Source organism: Camelus dromedarius, chromosome 1, assembly GCF_036321535.1.
Source record: "Camelus dromedarius isolate mCamDro1 chromosome 1, mCamDro1.pat, whole genome shotgun sequence".
NCBI classification, from domain to species: Eukaryota; Metazoa; Chordata; class Mammalia; order Artiodactyla; family Camelidae; genus Camelus; species Camelus dromedarius.
Genome location: NC_087436.1, coordinates 50,953,075 through 50,974,108, shown reverse-complemented (window position 1 = coordinate 50,974,108; position 21,034 = coordinate 50,953,075). Strand labels below are relative to the sequence as shown.

The 21,034-nt window shown below is 46.3% G+C and overlaps 1 protein-coding gene across 4 annotated transcripts in view; it reads left to right on the top strand.

The window, feature by feature from the left end:
• The window catches only part of NFKB1 (nuclear factor kappa B subunit 1), a 109,344-nt gene extending 93,014 nt beyond the window's left edge, over window positions 1-16,330 (top strand). For 2 of the 4 annotated variants that reach the window (XM_031468645.2, XM_031468631.2), the window contains exons 16-24: window positions 1,733-1,847; window positions 6,357-6,558; window positions 7,058-7,227; window positions 7,547-7,649; window positions 9,826-9,950; window positions 11,295-11,361; window positions 11,676-11,848; window positions 12,606-12,783; window positions 15,543-16,330. In XM_031468645.2, the coding sequence (XP_031324505.1) occupies window positions 1,733-1,847; window positions 6,357-6,558; window positions 7,058-7,227; window positions 7,547-7,649; window positions 9,826-9,950; window positions 11,295-11,361; window positions 11,676-11,848; window positions 12,606-12,783; window positions 15,543-15,700 (1,291 nt within the window). In that variant the 3' untranslated portion in view covers window positions 15,701-16,330. Of the gene's footprint in view, window positions 1-1,732; window positions 1,848-6,356; window positions 6,559-7,057; window positions 7,228-7,546; window positions 7,650-9,825; window positions 9,951-11,294; window positions 11,362-11,675; window positions 11,849-12,605; window positions 12,784-12,898; window positions 12,942-13,063; window positions 13,200-15,542 lie in introns of those variants that run through there. The other 2 variants (XM_031468656.2, XM_031468661.2) reach the window with 2 other exon arrangements.
• Window positions 16,331-21,034: the final 4,704 nt, after the last annotated feature.

The window sequence follows — 21,034 nt, the reverse complement described above, 5'->3', positions numbered from 1 at the left end:
ACAATAAAGAAAAAAATAATGAAAACTTCTGGTACTGGGGAAATTCCCATGAGGGTGTGAAAGCTTATGGGGGAGGGGGATGTACTTCTGCTATGAAATGCTGAGCTGCACATGGAAATTTTTAGGCAGTTTTTAGAGTACGACCTTTTTCTTGGTATATGTGCATCATGTCTGCATCAGACTTCAGAAGTCTTCTTCTAGTCCTACGTTTCAAAAGACAGCACTGAAACCCTGAAATCATTCATTTAAAAATATCTCTCAAAGAATGAAGTCACAGTTTGGCTTTCAGGCCCTCCTGTGCCAGTGTTAATCCCAAGTAATACATACTTGCCATGACTAAGACAGTGGCCTGAACAAAACGACATCTGATATGTCCAGAGGAAACCCAGCCTGTGCCTCCAGGCCCATATGTACTGCCTCCATGTGATACTTTCGAGTGTGCTCTGTGTCGTAATCTGGCCAGACTTGGGAGGAGTCACCCTCCCAGATGTTCATCTAAAACTCCACGGAGCAGTACACATGAACCCCTGAAGCAGGATGGCTTAAGGGGTTAAGACATGGCTTTGGAGCAAGACAGACCTGGGCTTAATATGAGGCCTGGATTGAGTTCTGTTTTACCTATAAGTCTCAGTTTCATCACCTGAAAAATGAAGATAATATTTCGTACCTCATAAGATCATTCTTATGATAAATAAGATAATGTATATCCAGTGCTTAGTGTAGTTTGGTAAACAGAAGCTCTAGACAGAGAGTAGCCACATTTATTGTTGTTGAGTCATTTCAAATTAATTTTAATAGCAAGTTTTTTTAAGAATTAAAAAAATTTGTTCCTAGGAGTGATGCTTGGCATCTGCCAGTATTTTCAGCCTCATTAGTGTAAGCCCTAGGGTCGTTCTTTCAGCCTTATTTTAGTGCCTAAACTGTGTGCCAGGGCTAGAAGGCTGACCCAGTGAGAGCCAGCATCCAGCAAGGTCCCAGAGGGAGGAGGAGGTATAGGAAACTGCAGTTCTCGCTCCGCAGTAAACTTGAGGGGAGACAGCTGCTCTGCCTGGGAAGTTGAGAAAGTCTTCTCCAAGGATAGAAGGTTTGGACTGGAATATGAAGGATGGAAGGGCGTTGTCTAGGCAGAGAAGAGGAGCAAAACCATTCCAGGCAGAGGGAATAATTTAGGGGAGAAATACAATCCCACTGTTCCTTCAGAAGTTTGTCAAGAGTCTTCTCCCCATAGCTAAGAGCTTGACTCCATTCTCCCCTCTTGGGACCTAGGAAGATCTTAAAAAGCCACCATACTGTATTTTGGAGAAGGCGGCAGGGCCAGGTGAGGTAACTGCATGTTTCTGAACAGATCCTAGTTCAGGCATCTTATATACCTCATCTGTGTGTCAGGGAAAGTCAGGGAAAAGTTAGAGGAGAAAATGCCCCGAAACCAAAGCACAAAGGCAGAGCTGGGATTTGAACTTAGGTCTCTCTGCCTTGAAGCCCAGGTTCCTTTACACCTCAAAGGGTCCGACCTGAATGCCCCCCAGAGACCAGGCAGGCACTATAAATGGGTAGGCAGCAGAGCATCCCCACATCGGATTCAGGACATCTCATAGACAAAACACACCTGGAGGCCAAGGAAAACTAGGTACGAGTGCCAGACTCAGTCTGCAAGTCTCATCCTATCTTGGGAATCTTTTTCTTCCTTCCAGTAACACTTTAGTTGATTATTGCCACTATATTTTCATTCCAGTGTCTTACACTTAGCAATCATCAACCTTCATGCTCAGCTTGTGAGAGATCTGCTAGAAGTCACATCTGGCTTGATTTCTGATGAGATTATCAACATGAGAAATGACCTCTATCAGGTAAGCAGAAACATCAAGGGGACAACTGAAGAAAAATCCATGGTTTGTACGTGCATGTGTGTGTGTGTATTAATAGTAGCATATAATGTTAACAGTAGCAAAAATAAAACAAAATATCTTTGCAGGTAATATCCCAAAAGCCCATTATATAGGAATGTTTTTTTATGAATTAGGATCCTTTGATCTGTGGGTGTAGTAGTGATCGCCCCACAATGAAATTCAGCATCCTGCTGTGGAAGGCAAACTTTAAACTTCAGAAATCTACCACAGCAGTCAGTCACCCTAGAGTAAATATGTCACATCTGTCAAGAAAAAATAAAATTGAAAAAAAAGTATTAGAGGCCAGTAATTTACAAGAAGTTTGAAGTCTGCTGAAAGGTGTTGGCAGCATCTAGGTTAAATGCATATCAAATGAGGGTGCTAAAATCAGAATGCAGAAAGGTAAAAAGGTTGCTTGAGAAGGAAAAAGTGTCTTTCAGAAACAGAAAGCTCAAGATGAGGAAAACAGGCATCACCAAAGAGTTTTGCCCAGGTCAGGTTTACATAGAAATGAGGTTGACTCAAAGCTACTTGAGGAACTTCTATTACAGAGGTCCTCAGATACTTGAGAGAGAGGTTAACTGGAGATTCAGTGAGGCTGCCTACTGGGCACATGCAGACTGCAGGTGGGGAGGGGAAATTAAAACTGTTGGACAAAACCAAAGTCTACATGCTGGGTGTAGGGAGCCCGCAGACCGGGGCCAGCCACTCGCAGGGGGGCAGGAGGCAGGTAGGTTCCCCTGCTCTATCCTCCCTCCTTTGGGCACTTTCCCTTCCTACTGCCTTTCCTCAGCCCCATCAGTCTTCTGTAGTGTCTCCTGCCCTTGCCCCCTTCTCAGCTGCTTTCCTGTTTTCTCATTCCCTTCACAAGACCCAAAGTGATTTCCCAGTCCTCCTGGTTCTCAATGGTATGCTTGGATGCCCAATTCAAGCATATCTCTTACTCTAAAAATATGGAAAACCATCATGTACAGTTATTTACACAGTAACCGTACCTGTTCCAGTTCTCAAATTTTAAATTAAGTGACGTGAACCATTTTTATTTCCTCAAAGCAAAAGTACCAAAATGTTTACATTTACGTGTAGCTAGATCTCAACAGATTTTTATCTGTGAACAGGTGTTTTCCTGATAAGGGAAAGCAACGATTTCCCATGGGATGTCAGGCATGAGGCTTCATCTTTGGCTTGTCATGCTTAAGATCAAAGGAAAAATGAAGTCGGGGATTCTTTGCTGACTCATAAAATAACTAGGATGAGGTCTAATTTTAGATTTATATTTAAAGGATAGCTTCTTCAAATTTTCATACCATTTTGGGTGTTGCTGGTATTTGGAAAGTCGTTTGGCCCCTGAAGCTTGATTCTCTCAGGCTTCTGGACCGACTGTGCCTTTTCACTGTCACAAGTGTACAAGTAAGATTAGAAATGGAACATCTTCCCTTTCTCCATCCTCCTTTCGAAGACTGCTTACCCTCACTGCCTGTAGGTCAGATTCAAGGAATTGCTTGTTTTTCTGTTTATAAATAGGACCTGCAAAGCACACTGCACGCCAGGGTCAGTAGCTGTGATTTATTACGTGCTGAACTCCGTACTGTATCATTCAGTTACATATATTGAGACTCTCCAGTGTGCTGGAGACAAAAACCTTGAAACCACCACCTTTGACATTTCTGTGCCTTCTGATCTGGGGACTCTCATGCAAATACAGCTGCATTTTCCTCACCTACCACTGTTCTCATTAACGGGCAAGGATCTGGATCTCCTGGTTTGCCTTCTCAGTCTCAAGCACACACCCAGTGGCAACTTTTATCTGAGAACTAGAAACCCACTAAGATTTTAAACTTTCATTTATATGTTGTTAAGTTTCTCTGTTAGCTATTCTTATGGGAAATTATACAGTTTTGGATTATTTGGCAATTGTCTTAAACAGTCTCCCAAAATACCTTTTACTAATCTTAGTACATTTCTGTGGCCATCTGTCATGATCAGATCTCTCTCCCCACCCACCTTCTAGAGAAAGACACACTCAAAATAATCCAAGTGCATAGAGTTAAGATTTTTCTGAAAATATTTCTGAAATCTATTCCCTTTAAACCCTATTCTCCTCCCCACCCCACCCCCAACATTGTGTTTGACATCAATTGGTTTATTTGCGTATGTTCCTGTTAAACATCAATGGGGTTTTGTGTATATAATTTTTTTCTTTTTAACCACTATAAATATATATTCCTGGTTTTTAGAATGGTACATATGGATAATACATTAGAGAATCAAGGTTACCCTCCCTGGCAGCATACAAGTTTCCCAGCTTTACTCCCCAGTATAATTATTACGTTTATAATAAATATTTTCCTAGGTATTGGCTACATAAATATGTATCCTTTAAATAAGACAGATGTTTTCATATATTCTCACACACAATGTACATTATACTCCTGCTCTGTATAAACCTTTTTCTTAAATTTTTAATTTAATTCTAGATTCATAGGTGGTTACCAAAAAATGTACCAGGAGGTTTGCATGTACCCTTCACCCAGTTTCCCCCAGTGGTAACATGTTGCATAACTATGGTCCAGTATCAAAACCAGGAAACTGACATTGATACAATCCACAGATCTTGAGAGGGTAGGGGTCGTCAGTTTTACGTGCACTCAGTTGTGCGTGTCTGTCTAGTTTTTCCTGTAAGTATTTTTAAAATGCGTAAGTAGCTTTGTGCTACATGTCATTGTGTCTGCCTTTGCTATTTGTGGGATTTATCCATGCACTTGTGTGTACAGCTAGTTCACTGTTTTACTCCTGAAGAGGATCCCATAGTGTACATCTTCCACTTTTTATGTACCTGTTCCCCAACAATAGACATTTAACCAGCGTCTTGCTTCCTAGCTCCACAGACAGAACTTCAGTGAAGAGTCTCACCCATGTGCCCTTGTGGATTTGTTCCACTCAGATATGTAGGCAGGAGTTGGTTTGCTGGGGCATTTGTATACTTGGCTCTGCAGAATGTCCACTTAAGACAGCATGCCAAGAGGCATAGCATTAAAAGTTCCTGGATTCCTTGTGTAACTGAGTAAGATACAACCCTGAGGTTTAAGCTCTAGTCTGAAATAGCATAAAAAAACCTTCAGTGAGACCAGAAGGGAAAAAACTTTAAAAAAAAAGAAAACTTTTTTACTCATGGTGAGATTTTGTATGATATGAAAGAAATTATATGAAAACTATAGATAGCTAATCTCTGGTATGATTTCAGATCTTTTTTCCAATCTTACTCTTTCTTTTTCCCATCTCCCCAAATAACATATCTGATTAATGAACATAGCTTTTATTTACTTATTTTTTGAGAGGAAGGCACTTGGCTACAGTATCTAAAGTTCTAAGGACATGATTCATTTCAAGCCAGGGTATAATTCTAAAGGATGAAAGAAATAAGGGCAAGAGTGGAAATTTGGTATTAAAAGAAACCAAAAAATCCTGTCTTGTTATATTAAATAACCACTGTAATGACACGTAGATGGCCCGAGCATCTTTCATCCTGTTCTCACACGCCATGCACCAGCCGAGATGTTGGTGGCCCACCTGTCGTCACTGCCACAGCCGGCAACTGCTTACTGAGAAGGAAAGTTTAGGTGAATTGTCACTAGACAGGCTGGATTTCACAGGCTCCTGTGAAATAGACTGATTTGTATAAAAATATATTGCTTTCCTCTGTCAACGACCTCAGTTCTTTGAAAGATACTTTCATGATTGTGTTTGTCTTACTCATTTTGAAAACACGCAGTTTTCAAAACATCTCATTTGCATTTGCTGGAGCACTACTTCTTGGTCAGGGTAATCACATGGACTATTTATGTACCTGTTAGGTGTCAGCAGCTAAGCAAGTTTGTCCATCTGAGCCCTCTTAGTGAGCTGGTTCTCTTGTCCTGGTTACGACTTTGAGAATCCTTTTATAAAAGGGGAGTGGGAGGGTTCTCTTGACTGGTCTCATGGAGTCAGTCCATGGAAACGATATTTTTTAATTTAGCAGATTTTTTCCATGTCAGTGTAGACTGACAGCACCTTTGTTAATTGGTCTCTATTGGGTAGTTCATTGAAGCTTCTTTAGTAAATTTGCTTTGTTAGCATATGGATTTATCAGCTGAAGGTAGATTCCTACTAGAAATTCAAGAAAACTAAATTTACTATAATAGATGAGTTAACATATCAGCAGTTAGTGGGCTGTAGTGAGAAATAGGAACGCTATTAAGAATTGTAAATATAAAAATGATCTTGATAATTGAATGACTGTTAGTCCAGTATGTGTACTTCATGAGCATGTGATATGGAACAGAGAGTAGTTCATTTGCAAAGGTGAGAAGTTAATCTGGGACTGAGAAATGGCCCCTCAGTATGATTCTACCTATTGCAGTGACAGCTAATAAGCCGGTGTTTGTTGTGCTGCTGACCAGTGTCATCTCCTGCCCCTTCTTCACTCCCCAGACGCCCTTGCACTTGGCAGTGATCACCAAGCAGGAGGCTGTGGTGGAGGACTTGCTGAGGGCCGGGGCCGACCTGAGCCTTCTGGACCGCTTGGGTAACTCTGTTTTGCACCTAGCTGCCAAAGGAGGACATGATAAAATTCTCAGTATTTTACTCAAGCACAAAAAGGCAGCACTACTTATCGACCACCCCAACGGGGAAGGTAAGTGACAACCCCACATCGTGGTAGAACCTCCTCTATCTGCTTTCTAAACAGTTAGTAGCTATTTGCTAAATGTGTGTTATTTGATTTGCACCCCAAAGTGCCTTCCTTAATCATCTGGAATTCATCATCCCTTGTGGAAATCTCTGTTGCTCACTGTAGCTAAGTCCTTTAAAGTTGATTTGGAATAGTTAGGAGGAGGAAAAAGCAGAGGCCTGAGCAGACACGGTCTTGACACATAGAAGGCATCATTTATTCGGAGAATGTTGTTCTCAGGGTCTCCTGAGAAGGTTAACAGGAGTGTGTGGGTTCACACGCAGAACAGTTGACGTACAGTGCCTGTGAAGACGTCTGGAGTGGAGACTGTCAGCCGCAGACACAGTGATCCCCAACAGCCTTCCTTCCCTGTGGTCCAGTTTTGTCATTTACTTCAGCTTCTCAGAGGGCCATCCTGGAGCAGCCTTCCTGCCCCGTGACCATCCTTGTGCTTGGGCCGCAGGTCTGAACGCCATTCACATAGCCATGATGAGCAACAGCTTGCCATGTCTGCTGCTGCTGCTGGCCGCCGGGGCGGACGTCAACGCCCAGGAGCGGAAGTCGGGGCGCACGGCGCTGCACCTGGCTGTGGAGCAGGACAACATCTCCTTGGCTGGCTGCCTGCTCCTGGAGGTGAGGGATGCACTTATGTGCCTTTGCATTAAATTCCCGAGGGCGAATTGGGAAAATCTTTTCAAAGAATGATGTCAGGAACAGCCTGTCTCCTGACACTCGGCTCTATCTGTGTCATATCTAAGCAAGGCTTCAGAGTGGCAGCTCAGGCTTTCCCCGCATCCCTTGCCCGGTATCTCTAGCTGACTTTCTTCAATGGCAGAGCCTGCCCAAAATAGCAACTGGGCTGGTAATATGACCCCATGCAGACGGGGGGAGGTGGGGACAAAAGGGTGAGAGCACCTGGGACTAACCCTTTTCTGTCTGGGCTGGATTTCAGGGTGATGCCCACGTAGACAGCACCACCTATGATGGAAGCACACCGCTGCACATAGCAGCTGGGAGAGGGTCTACCAGGCTGGCAGCTCTCCTCAAAGCAGCAGGTAAGACACCCCAGTGGTCAGTGGTGGAAAATGTCATCCGGAATGCAGACCCAGCCTCAGTAGAGCAGCCATGCCACCTTCTTTAAGTCACAGGGCTGCTGTGGAAAGGCACAGTAAATAAGAGCTCTCTGGCAAGTCACGTTTAATTGCCGTAAAGGCACTGTTTGGACTGATAATCCTGGGCTTTATGCTGACAGTCATGTTAGTTTTCACTCTCCAGTTCACCTGTTTGTTTTGGATTTGGGCTGACTCCCATGACAAGAGATCTTCTTAATGCTAAATTTAATTCCTTGTAGAATTCAGAGCAGTATCAGCCTCAGATCACATCACAAGGCCTCAGAAGGAAAAGTTTATTGGTATAAGAAATAGTTTAAGCTTCCTTTTGCAAGAAAAGTCTGAGAAGCCAAAGTACTAGGGAAAAACAAACGGGCCATGTGTTGAGTACTGTCATGTGCCAGACACTAAAAATTGCTAGCTCCCGTTGCGTTGGGCACTTCACATGCACTGTCTCATTTGATCTTACTTAATCCACAGTAACCCTTTGAGACAAGTCCCATTTTTATTCCCATTTTATAGCAAGGAAACAGACTAGAGAGACCTTTGCATCTTAGTCCCAGGGCTCCAGTAAGGGGCAGAGCTGTGAATCACACCGTGTCAGCCTGAACTTACAGACTTTTCTCTCTGCTGTGTTTCTCTCCCCTGCTTTGCTCAAGGATTTGCAAGTATTATTCCATTGCAATCCTCTAGTCCTGTGAAGTATAGGAAAATTAATCCTGCTCATCCTTGAATCTCTACTGCCTTGTATATTTAAAACTTCAAACAATGTTTAATGAAATTGATATCTCAAGGCTACCTTGGCACATCTGATTGACTTTAGAGGTTCTTAAACTTTTCTTAGAAAATAAATGCTTCACAGATTCAAGAAAGTAGAGCAGATTAAATACCTTTTTAAACAGTTCAGAAAAATATAAGAACCTTTTCTTTGGTGGGACCACGTTTTTCTGACAAGTCATAGCCAAATAAGCAGCAGCCGTTTCTTTTCTCCTTTGCCAAGTTGAACGTTCTTGTGAACAAGAGACAGTGATTGCAGTGTGTATGAACAGTTTTGGGAGTCACTGGTTATAATTAAGAAATACCTTCAGACAAGAAGCTGTCACCCTTTCAGAAACGCTTTCTAATTCTCAGTGTCCCGTGGAAGGAATAGCACGTAGAAGTTTCTCCAGTATATAAATGAGGAAGCTCAGAAGGAAAACCTAGTCCCGAGCTCGGAAGGTCACTTAAGGAATAGTTCAACTCCTCCATCTTTGGTCCTACAAATTGTTCATCTTAGTTTCTGCAGTTTCCATGGCCAGGCGGTACTTACTGCCTCATAGACCAGGCTTGGCCTAAAAGGATGGAGTAAGAAATGGCATGAAGATCCTCTCATCAGGCACTACCTGTTACTGACGGTGGGACAAGTCAGACATTCTCCCAGCCAGATTAAAATAATTTGGTTCTTCCTAAAGGGAGGGTGTGCTAAACTTCCTACTGTCCATTAGGCAGCAAGCTAAACATTCTCTCGTGAACAGCCTCCAAGCCTTTGAGAAGTAACTCTAGCTCTAGTCTTTGACTTACTTGCTGCTGGCTAAGGAACAGACTAGATTTTCCAAGATCAGCCCTAACTTTATCAGTAACCACGCATCCTAGCAGAAGGGTTTTTTGGTGTTTTACGTTTGAGGGTCAGTGCTGTACCCAGGCATGAAACGCAACAGGTTGGCACTAGAAAGCAAACGGCTTTGCTCTTTTGAGCAAGCAGCAGAAGGGGCTGAGAAGCATGCAGTGCTGGGCATAAAGCTGAACTTTTAGGACCTTAATTCTGAGGGTGCACCCTAGGTCCTGTCGACCTCTGTCATTAGCCCTCAGATTAAAGATGCGTCATTCAGATGAAAACTATCCTGGAGAGTTAAATGTGAGAGTCAGCGTATTCCAAGTCTTGTTTTTGAAAGTGTCCTTGGCTATATGGGGTATCATCAGTTACCTTACAGTCAAAATAAATTAGAATTTAAAAGCAGGTTTCTAAATATTTCAGTAGAAATAAATAAGCTTGTTTTATATATTTGTAGAATCTGACCCCTGCAGGCAGTTGGAAGTTGACAAGATGTGGGTTTACCTAATGGGGTGTAACTTGACTCGGCAGGAGCAGATCCCCTGGTGGAGAACTTTGAGCCTCTGTATGACCTGGATGACTCTTGGGATGAGGACGGAGAGGATGAAGGAGTCGTGCCTGGAACCACACCTCTAGACATGGCTACCAGCTGGCAGGTGAGCCTGGCTCCAGTCTGTCTGCCAGCTGCTCCTGAGGTGGCTCAGGGTCCAGGGGTGTAAGAGCAGGTGGTCCTCGGGGGTCTTTTACTCCCCAAAACACACGCCTTTTATTTTCTAAGAAAGTCTGCTTGTCAGGAGCCGTATTTATCTTGAAAAGCCTATCCATGAAAGATCTAGGTCAACAGGGTTCTGAGTGTAAAAGTGTCTGCCTAATCAGATCAGAGTTCAGTAGTGAGAGAGCGTTAGAAACACTAAATTCACATTACGAGCTATCCATGCCCACCTCACAGCAGAATCATTCCCATCTCAGTTTCTGATGCTAGGATACATGTTATGGTTTGCTTGAACTTTGGTAAGTGATTTCTGAACATAAAAAGAAATGGGGATTCTTCTGAGGATTTCCATAAATATAAACAGTAAACAGACTTAAAGCTTCCTCAGCAGTCCACTGACCTGAGAGCTGAAGGTGAAAGCAGTCATTTGGGCTTTGGGGCCCAGGGGGAGGAGCCGAGGGAGGAGGTGGGCAGCATACACATCTCCAACCCAACACAATGGACTTTCTTAGGGGCAGGCGCCGCTCCCCGTCCAAAAGCTGCTCGTTTGCCTCCCCACGGGACGTGTGGGTTGGGCTGAGTGACCCTGGCAGAGAGACCACACAGTTCTCTCTTTACATTGAGCGCCTGGTTTTCCCAGAAGCCTCACCACAGAACACAGAAAGATAACCCACTTCAGTGACCCCCGTGTCGTCCTCACCCGGGTTAGCCAGCAACGAAGTGACTGCAGAGAACAGAGAGGCCTCCGCAGCGACGACTTTTTTTTTCTTTTAACCTAAGACTTCTCTGGCCTCTCAGTGAAATGTAGGTGGTGCCAGAAGGCGAACACCAAGCCTGTGAGCACGTGTACACCTCGGTGTGAGTGGGTTTATAAACCTGACTCTCAGGAGCCTTTTACTAGGGAGGAGGGGCTGTGGGGCACACAGCCCCACAGCTCTGCCGAGCTCAGCCCTCGCCCTCGCTCGCAGGGGAGCGTCACTTACCATCGACTCTCTGCCCAACACGGGGCTGATGGGTGGCCTGGCTGCCTCTGCCCCTCAAGAAGGGCCGTGGCCCTGGCTGGCTGCGAGGTCGGTTGGGTCCTCATACCTGCCTCAGACAGCTCATGGCGCAGCCTCCCGGCCCCAGACCCCCTGAGGCACGCATGCTCCCAGGCATCGGTACTGACTCCTCCCGCTCCGTTCTGGGGGCGTTAGCCCCTGAGGAGGACTTGCTGAGTTCTTTATTACAAAGAAGATTTCCCTCGTGGCCCCTTTAATGTACATTTCCCCACGTTTCTCTTCAACAGGTATTTGACATATTAAATGGGAAACCCTATGAGTCAGAGTTTACATCTGATGACTTACTGGCACAAGGTGAGTTGGGAGAACCCTGTTCTCTGAACCAGTGTCATCCCACCTCGTCATTTAAAGGGCATGAGGGTGAACCGGCATTATCCAGGTTCTGTAAAAGGCACAGGGGCTGCTTTCAGAATCGGGAGGCCCTGGAGGTGCGCCACAGAGAAGGCCCAGTCCTCATCCGTGACAGCATGGGCTGCTGTTACTCACCTGGGCTCCTGCTGGCTTTTCAAGTGAAGGCGCTTGATTGCTTCCACAGGGTGGGAGGGGGAGCAGTCCCTCCAGAGTGTCTCTGGTCGGTTAGGACAGTCGTGTTTCTTCATTTCCTTCAGGAGACATGAAACAGCTGACTGAGGATGTAAAGTTGAAGCTCTACAAGTTGCTAGAAATTCCTGATCCAGACAAAAACTGGGCTACTCTGGCACAGAAGTTAGGTCTGGGGATACTAAATAATGCCTTTCGGCTGAGTCCTGCTCCTTCCAAAACCCTTATGGACAACTACGAGGTAACCTGTCACCTTACATCACTGGCTGTGTTTATCCAACTTTGCTCTGTTAACATCACTGGCCCGGGCATAATCCCCTTCCATCTCCCTTAATTCTAAGAATATCAGTCATTACCCATGTCCTGGGAGGGTGATCCAATGCCCAGAGGAAACCCACCTTCCTGAGAAGGATGTTCCCTGTTATCAGATACCTTGAGATTTCCTGCAGAAATGCCACTTAGAGGGTCAGGATGGCTGCAGAACTTCGATCTCCCTAAACAAAGATGACAGTCTGTCCTCAGCATTCATGCCTTCCTCTCCCTGAGAACATGCCTTGGTCATGTGTCAGGACGTGGGACCAGTTGGCTATGAGGAGACTCCTAGCAGAGCCATTCATTACCTGGTGATACTTCAATTTCTAAAATGAAAAGGTAGAAAAACAAGGGGTGAAATTACTTTCTTTGAAAATTTCATTAGCTCGTTTCTTATTGAGGTTTAGAGCGTCAGCTTAAACAGGACACGGCCTGAACCTCACTCCAGGTGGGGTTGTGCTGGCTCAGCGCTTTCTCTTTCTCTCTCGGTGTGCTTACTATGAACTGCTTCTCTGTGATTTCCTGAGTGGTCTTTGAGCTGAAGCAGGAAACCCGATTCCAGGGCCCGTGGCCGTCCCCGCGGAGGAGGCAGGGGAGGGGCGTGGGGTCGTGCTCACAGGCTCCCGGGCTCTCCTGGCCCAGGTTTGAGCACCAGGACATACTCTTTCTTCGCTGCTTTCTCGCAGGTATCTGGGGGGACAGTAAGAGAGCTGGTGGAGGCCCTGAGACAGATGGGCTACACGGAAGCGATTGAAGTGATCCAGGCGGCCTTCTGCACCTCGGGGACTGCAGCCCCCGGCCCGGTGAAGACCGCCCCCCAGGCCCCCTCGCTGCCCTTCTCGCCTGTCTCCACAAGGCAAATAGGTAAAGACAAAAAGACACCTTCCTGCTCCCCCAGGCTGGGGCCTCCAGTCCCCGGGCGGGTGGTGTGGCCCCTTCACCTTTCTCTCCTGACCATGCTGTCTGCTGTGTCCGTCAGGTCCCGGGTTCCACCATCTTCCCCTCCCGACACGACCATTCAGGTGAGGGCTGTTCCCAGGAACAGTCACGGTGACACGCGAGTTACTTAAGTTCACAAGAAATACTAAAAACATGATGTGTGTGGTGAAGGTAGAATTATTTCTCTCATTTCTTAAATACAAAGAGAGAGATGTTTATAGAACAAAGACTGGCGCCCCAGACTGTGGACTGCTGCTGTGATGATCCCCACCACGCCCACCCCCAACCCATGTTCATAACGCTGACCTGTCATCCCACCTGAAACACGTAACAGAATGAACTCCCAACACGGTAATCCTTTATGTCCCTTTAAATGTATTCTCAACTCTCTAAGCAACCATCTTGTGCTTTCTCTTTCTGAACTGCCAGCACCCCTTCCCTCTCCTTACTCACCCAGTGTCCTGGCCTCAGTCCACTGGGGACATAGGAACATGTAGCATCCTCTTATCTTGTGCCATCAGAGCACCACCCACCTACACCTGTGCCCAGCTCACCGACCTGCCACCTGGGCCCTGTGGATTCAGGGTCTGAGCCGCAAAGGCAGGGCACCCTCTCACCCGTCCAGCCCTCTCCTCTAATTCTTGTTTCTCTCTCTCGTGCATTAGCTGTTCCTCCCTCCCGACTGGATCCCCTTACAAGCAGGCTATCATTTCCTCATCTTTTCAAAATAAAGCAAACACATAGGAAAAAGGCATTTCCTTGACCCCACACACGTTTTAGCTACAGCCCAGTCTCTCTGTTCTTCTCCATGGCCAGGCTTCCCAGGAGACTTCTGTAGAGTGATTTCCAGCACTTCGCTCCTCTCCTCACCCCCTGCAGTCGGGCTCCATTCCCCCAACAGCACCAGGGCCCTTTTCCTTGCAGTGACCAGCATCTGCTCCCATCTGGTCCCCATCCTTCTTGTCTTCTCAGACACTCCCAGCCCGTTTCACAGGTAGCCACTCCCTCCTGCTTCAGACCGTCCCCTCTTGGCTTTCCCACAGCACGCTCCTCTCGCTGCTGCCTCCACACTCACCTTTTACTGACGCAGCCTCCAGGGCCCTGTCCTGGGCCCTCCTTGCCTGTCCTTACCTACTCAGGACACTTGATACCCCTCACCCAGACTCGGCGCTGGCCACGCCAGGCTAAAGCACTGCCGCCCCCCAGGAGGTTAGGCCTGCCTGCGAACACGTGCTGGTCCCATCGCGCATCCAGCCCGCCCAGAAGGCTTCCTCCTCTCCCGACCACCACCCTCGTCCAGCCACCCTTCCTTTCTTGCCTCGATTCCCACAGCAGCTCCCAATCCATCACCCTGTTTCTGTCTACCCACCTTCAGTCCATTCTCTACACAACAGTTAGTGTGATTCTTTTCAAAAATGGTGTCACACCTGTTATATTCTCCAGTTCATTCGTCCATTCAGCAGATCTCTACTGAGCGCGTCCCCGGGGCCCAGCACTGTTTTGAGGCAGTGAGGTGGGCGGTGAGCGACCAGCACAGCGGCCCTTCCTTCCCCTTTCACACATAGCGTTCATTCAACGGCCCCGCAGCTCCCATGCGCGCCCGCCGTCTGCTCCCCCGCCCCACCCCCGCTCACTCGTCCGATCCAGGCTCAGGGCCTGTGGCCCTTCTCCTCCCCTTCCCTGCGAAGAGCCTTACCTGGCTGGCTCCTTCCTGCCACGCAGGTTCAGCACCAGTGTCGCCTTATCTGGTGGGCCTTCCTAGTGGGTAGGGTAGGAATTGTACACACTTGAGAAAGGGTTAGTACTTCCACCAGGAAAGCCACCCACATCTCCCATCTCGACCTGATGCCCCTTCCACACAAACAGGTAAATACTTGTATTTTAAGAAGCACAAAGCCCTTGATTTGTAGTTATTTTTAAAATACCTCACAGTTCCTAGCACATAACAGAAACCCAGTAAAGACTGGTTGGTCAGTCAGTCTTAATATTTTAACATTAGAATTCAGTATACAGGAAGATAACATTTTGATTTGTGTATGTTAGACTTCCGTTTCCTTGGACACTCTGTCCCTGTAGGAGATAATTCATGCTGTTCCAATTCCTAAAGACACTTTTCAACTAGAAGAATTTGACCTAATTGTCCAGTATAGACTCACTGTCATCAGAATTATTTTTTCACTCCCAAAATGTTTTTGAGGCAGTGTATAGTTTAATAAGCCTATGAGGCCCAGAGGGAGATCTCATTTTTAGTTCCTACTTCTGTCACCAGTTTGTTTTGCCTATGTTCAGCAATTTCCCCAGCTATAAGATAGGTAATATAGTGGGTGGAAAAATACATCTAATTTCTAAGAAAAAAAGGTACACTTTGAGTCAAGAGAATTCAGAAAGGATTCTGATAAACACGAGGCTAGATTTCAAGAAAGAGGTGAAAACACTTGGCTGATTTTGCTGTTTTCACACATTTTACATTACTCGGTGTTTTCTGCCTGCATCCCACCGCGAACACCAGAGACAAGCCGGGCGGCGTAGGTGGGGTGTGGTAGCTGGTGGAGGCTAATCGGCAGAAGTGGCCGCGAGCCCTCCGGATGCACACGCTGAGCCCAGCGGGGATGGCGGGGCGCAGGGGCTGAGGGCGGCCTGGTTCCCAGCGCGCCCCTCACTGAGTCCGTGCTTTCTCCCCCCAGACGAGCTCCGGGACGACAGCATCTGTGACAGCGGCGTGGAGACGTCCTTCCGCAAACTCAGCTTTACCGAGTCTCTGACCAGCGGCAGCTCATTGCTGACTCTTAACAAGATGCCCCATGATTACGGGCAGGAAGGACCGATAGAAGGCAAAATTTAGCCTGCTGGCAGTTTCCAACATCGTGTAAACCAAAGCTCTGAAATTCCACCGCACTGTCTGTGTGAGAAGGAAGGTTAAGTGCATCCCAAGGTGCTCAGAGGAACGCCGGCCTGCCTGGATCGTTCGGGATGTCATTCAGGGCCTTTTACACGTGGCTTTCTTTCTGAGTTCCTAATGAGTTTTACTTCAGTTGACTTACAGATGGCATGTACAGTCACAGCCCTCGGCTGGGCTGGCGACCCAGGGGGGCTGAAGTGGTTTGCTGTGCTTTACCGGCTGCTTTCTGTTGTCATTGCTGCTGTCCCTCTGCTGCTTTCCCACTGTCATTAAAAGCTGCCGCAGTCCTCTCCCCATCTGGTGGTCTCTCTCGCCATCCACATCACAGCTGTGCATTCAAATTAAAGATTACTGGGCTTTTCCTAACGAGATTATCTGATCTGAGAAAAGAATATGTACATGTCAATATTTAAACATGGTTACAATCAGTGCTGAAAGTGGTATTTTCCCCCTTTTCTGCATTTTGCTATTGTAAATATGTTTTTTAGATCAAATACTTTAAAGGAAAAAAATGTTGAATTTATAAATGCTATTTTTTATTTTACTTTTATAATAAAAGGAAAAGCAAACTGATGACCTCATCTTGTTTGATCTCTACAAATACTTTTCTAAGGACTGTTCCTTGTAGTCATGGGATCCTTCCACAGCCTGGTTATCACATGCACAGTTCTCTAGAATCCATTTTTTGATCCAGAAAGGAGCCAAAAAAAAATTATCAAAAGAGAAGCACTGTAACCTGAGATGAAATCTTTGGGTTTGTCACATCCTTGCTAGGCTCATTTCATTTAGGCTGCATCACCCTGCCTTCCTGCATCTCATGCAAAACTGTTCCTCTTCAACCCTCAGTGTGTTCTCAGTGCCTCTGGGACTCAGTATTGAAACTGCGGCATACCAGGGGTCTTCAACAAGAAGCTCTAGCACAAAGCTTTACTGAACTACTCTTCAGTCAAAGGACTGAAAATAAGGGAGAGGAGAAATGAAAGGGTTTAAGTGAGGTGCTGTGATGAACACTGGGATATGCTTCCAAGAGCCTTCTTCAACAACGGGCTTGTCAGCCCAGCTGCTGGGGCCACACTAAACCAGGCCTTCGTCGTCATTTCAACAGTCTTCACCAGGCGTAGATCCCATCTCAAGAAACCACTTTCTTGGCTCATCCATAGACAGAACTCCTCATCTGTTTAAGGTTCATCATGAGATTGCAGGAGTTCAGTCACATCTTCAGGCTCCACTTCTAATTCCAGTTCTCCTGCATCTGCATCTCCTTCCTCCACTGAAATCTTGACTCCCTCAAAGTCTTCCACGAGGGCTGTAATCACCTTCTTCCAAACTCCTGTGAACGTTGATATTTTGACCTCATGAATCATGAATGTTCTTAACAGCATCTAGAATGGTGAATCCTTTCCAAAAGATTTTCAATTGACTTTGCCCAGATTCATCAGAGGAATCACTATCAATTGCAGCCATAGCCTTATGAAATGTGTTTCTTAAATAATAAGACTTGAAAGTCAAAATTACACCTCAATCCCTGGCTGCAGAATGGACGTTGCGTTAGCATGAAAATGAAAACAACATGAAACAACACTTATCTTGTTGCATATCTCCATCAGAGCTCTTGGGTGACCAGGCGCATTGTCAACAAGCACATTTTGAAATCTTTCTTCCTGAGAAGTTGGTCTTAACAGTGGGCTTAAAATATTCAACAAACCACGTTGTAAACAAATGTGCTGTCATCCATGCTTTGTTGTTCCATTGACAGAGCACAGGCAGATTAGCTTTAGCATCATTCTCGAGGGACCTAGGATTTTCAGAATAGGAAATGAGAATTGGCTTCAACTTAAACGTACCAGCTGCACTAGCCCCTAACAAGAGAGGCAGGCTGTCCTTTGAAGCTTTGAAGCCAGGCGTTGACTTCTCTCTAACTATGAAAGTCCTAGATGACGTCTTCCAATGGAAGGTTGTTTCATCTACATGGAAAATCTGCTGTTCAGTGTAGCCACCTTCATTAATGCTCTTAGCTAGATCTCTGAATGGATAACTTGACGCAGTTTCCACATCAGCACTTGCTGTTTCACCTTGAACTGTGATGTTATGGAGATGCCTTCTTTCCTCCAACGTCATGAATCAACCCCTGCTGGTTTCAGACTTTTTGTCTACAGCTTCTTCACTTCTCTCAGTCTTTACAGAACTGAAGAGTTAGGGCCTTGCTCTGGAATAGGCTTTGGCTTAAGGGATGTTGTGGCTGGCTTGATCTTCTATCCAGACCACTACAACTTTCTCCACATCAGCAGTAAGGCTCGTTTGCTTTCTTATCGTGTGTGTTCACTGGAGTAGCACTTTTCATTTCCTTCAGAAACTTCTCCTTCGCCTTCACGACGCGGCTAACTGGTGCAAGAGGCCTCGCTTTCAGCCTGTCTTGGCTTTCAACACGCCTTCCTAAGCTCAATCATTTCTAGCTTTCCATTTAAAGTGAGAGATGTGCAACTTCTCCTTTCACTTGAACACTTTGAGGCCACTGGAGGGTTATTAATTGGCCTGATTTCAGAATTGTTGGGTCTCAGGGAATAGGGAGGACTGAGGAGAGGGAGCGAGACAGGGAATGGCCATTCAGTGGAGCAGTCAGAACACACGCATCATTTTTCAATTAAGTTCACCATCTTGTCTGGGCATGGCTTGTGACACCCCAAAACAATTGCAACAGTACCATCAAAAATTACTGATCACGGGTCACCATAAGGGATAGAATAATAATGATAATGAAAAAGTTCAAAATATTACAAAAATTACCAAAATGTGATGCAGAGACAGGAAGTGAGCAAATGCTGTTGGAAAAATGGTGCCAGTAGACTTGCTCCATGCAGGGGTTGCCACAAACCTTCAATTTGTAAAAAATGCAGTATCTGCAAAGCACAATAAAGAAAAGCGCAATAAAATGTGGTATGTGTGTATTCCAGTTTTTGAAAGTTGTATTTTTAAAGTGAAAAAAAGCATAGCTCTGCATCGCCTTAATTCTCCAACAGCAGGCCATACCTCCACTCCTCCACCAGCTCCTCTCTGCGGCAAAGGGTTATTTTCCAGGCAGCCACAAGGTCCCCCGCCTTACAGAGTCATGCCGACATTCCTCCTCCTGCGGGGAGGGACCTACATCCCTTCCCTGTACATCAAGGCGGGCCCGTGACAAGGGTGGAAGTGATGCTAAGTGACTTCCAAGGTTAAGTAAGAAAATGCAATACAACTTCGGCCCAGTCCTCCTGGGTCAGGTCTCTCCCAGTTACCATGCTTTGAGGGAGCCAAGTGGCCATGTGGAGAAGCCACATGAGGCCATGTCAGGTGTTTGACCAACAGCCTTCACTGAGGTCCCAGCCAATGCTGGCATCAACCGGGCAGCAGTCGGCAGATGTGTGAGTGAGTGAAGCCTTGAGAGCATGCCAGCCAGTCACACTTGAGTAGCCTTCAAGCTCCTGAGCTGATGCTGCCCAAGGGGAGACCCTGGTCTGCTGAGCCCTGCCCAAATGGCAGGCTCATGAGTAAATTAAACAATGGCTGATGTTTTAAGCCCCAGGTGTGGGGTGGTTTGTAGCCATCCCCAGGTCTCTAGCCCGACAATTCCCACACTAGAAAGGTCACTTTGAAGAGAAGCTGACTCCAACAGAAACAAGGAAGCAGTTCACACCCAGACCAAAAATAACACTCCCCTTCTTCAATAAGAAGCCCTATTTCTATTCTGTTCCAGAAACTTCCTCTTTCTGCTCCCAGGTCGCAGTGCTGGCCTGACCCTCTGCGTGGTGCTTGGACGAAAAGGCTACCAAGGCTGGCTGTGCCTCTGAGGGAGGAGTGTCTTTCATTCTGCACCAGCCGATGGGGATAAATGCCAGAAGGCATGCGGGAGACAGGTGGACAGCTACAATGGGCCCGAAATAAACCTTCCCAGAAAGCCTGTCTCTCAGCAGGAAGCCGTTTATAAATAGCGTCCTCAGAACCTTAGTTATCTTTCGAACGTTCTATACTCTGCAAGCACAACGGGGTCTTTCCCAGGATCAGCAGTCTTCCCTTTCTGGCCGCAGCAAGCCCTGCTGCTGCTCATCTGCCAGCCCGCGTCCCCTGCCGTGGTCGGACGTAGTGTGGACAGTCCCAGTCGCCGTGGGCCACGGAGGGCAGCTCTGCAAACCAGACCTTCTGCATCTTAGCGGGAAAAGAGGGGAAGGGGCCAGGCGGATTTGAGCATTTGTTACATGCCAGCCCCTTTGCTGTAATGGATTCTGGTGATAGTCTTCAAGTCAGCCCTAGAGGGTACATATTTAACCCCAATTTTACAATGAGGAAACAGATAATCTGCATATTAACCAACTTACCACAGATTCAAATCCAGGTGTATCTGATTCCACGGGTTATTCTTTAACCAGGTCTGAAACCCTCTGAAGTCCTATATTTTAAAGAGAAAGAAAAACATCCATATGCACCTGTACAAAGATGGCAGTCGTGATGTACCCCAGGCAAAATGCAAAGTGAACCCCGAGTATCACCACAAAGCTTTGTTGCTTAAATGTTAATGTGACTTAGTTTTCCCCCCAGTAACAGGCTAAGATGCTTACATATGAATTATTCATGGACCAGAGGCTCGGGTTACATCTTTTCTCCTCCTTATTTTGTTTTTCCGGGGATTTGTTTTTGCTTTGCGTTGTCCTTCCCCGGGTAATGGACTTAGAGAGGCACAGGAGTCAAGATGAAACTACAATTCTTTTATTTTCTTAAGGATCGCAGAACTCAGAGTTAGACGAGATCTTAAAGATCACTTAAGTAAATCATCCACGTTGGCTTCTCTTTTTAAGCAGCCATGTTGTGAAAGCATCTCCTCCCTGTATCCTCACTGTGGCTGCTGTTTCGTTTAAATACCAACACAGGTTCCCGTCCAGCGGTTTCCTAGGATCATCACTTGGCTTTGGGGTTGGGGGAGACGCTGAGGAGGGGCTTGAAATTAAATGGATGGAATTCTCCATTATCATGGATCCCACCGTGTCTACAATAGGCTGCTTTCATCACCTAGGACAAGTGACTAGGTCCACAAACTGCTCACGCTCCTCGGGATGAGCAGGAGGAAGGGGCTGAGACAGCATCTTCTCACTTCCAGCAGCAAGCTTCCATGTTGATCTCTCTTTCCAAAATGAGTATGTCACTGAGATATCACAACCACCCTCCAGGAACGGAGACGTGTATTCAGCCACGATTTCTTGAGCATTTGCCAAATGCCAGGCACTACAATGAGTGGTCATCACTCATCGT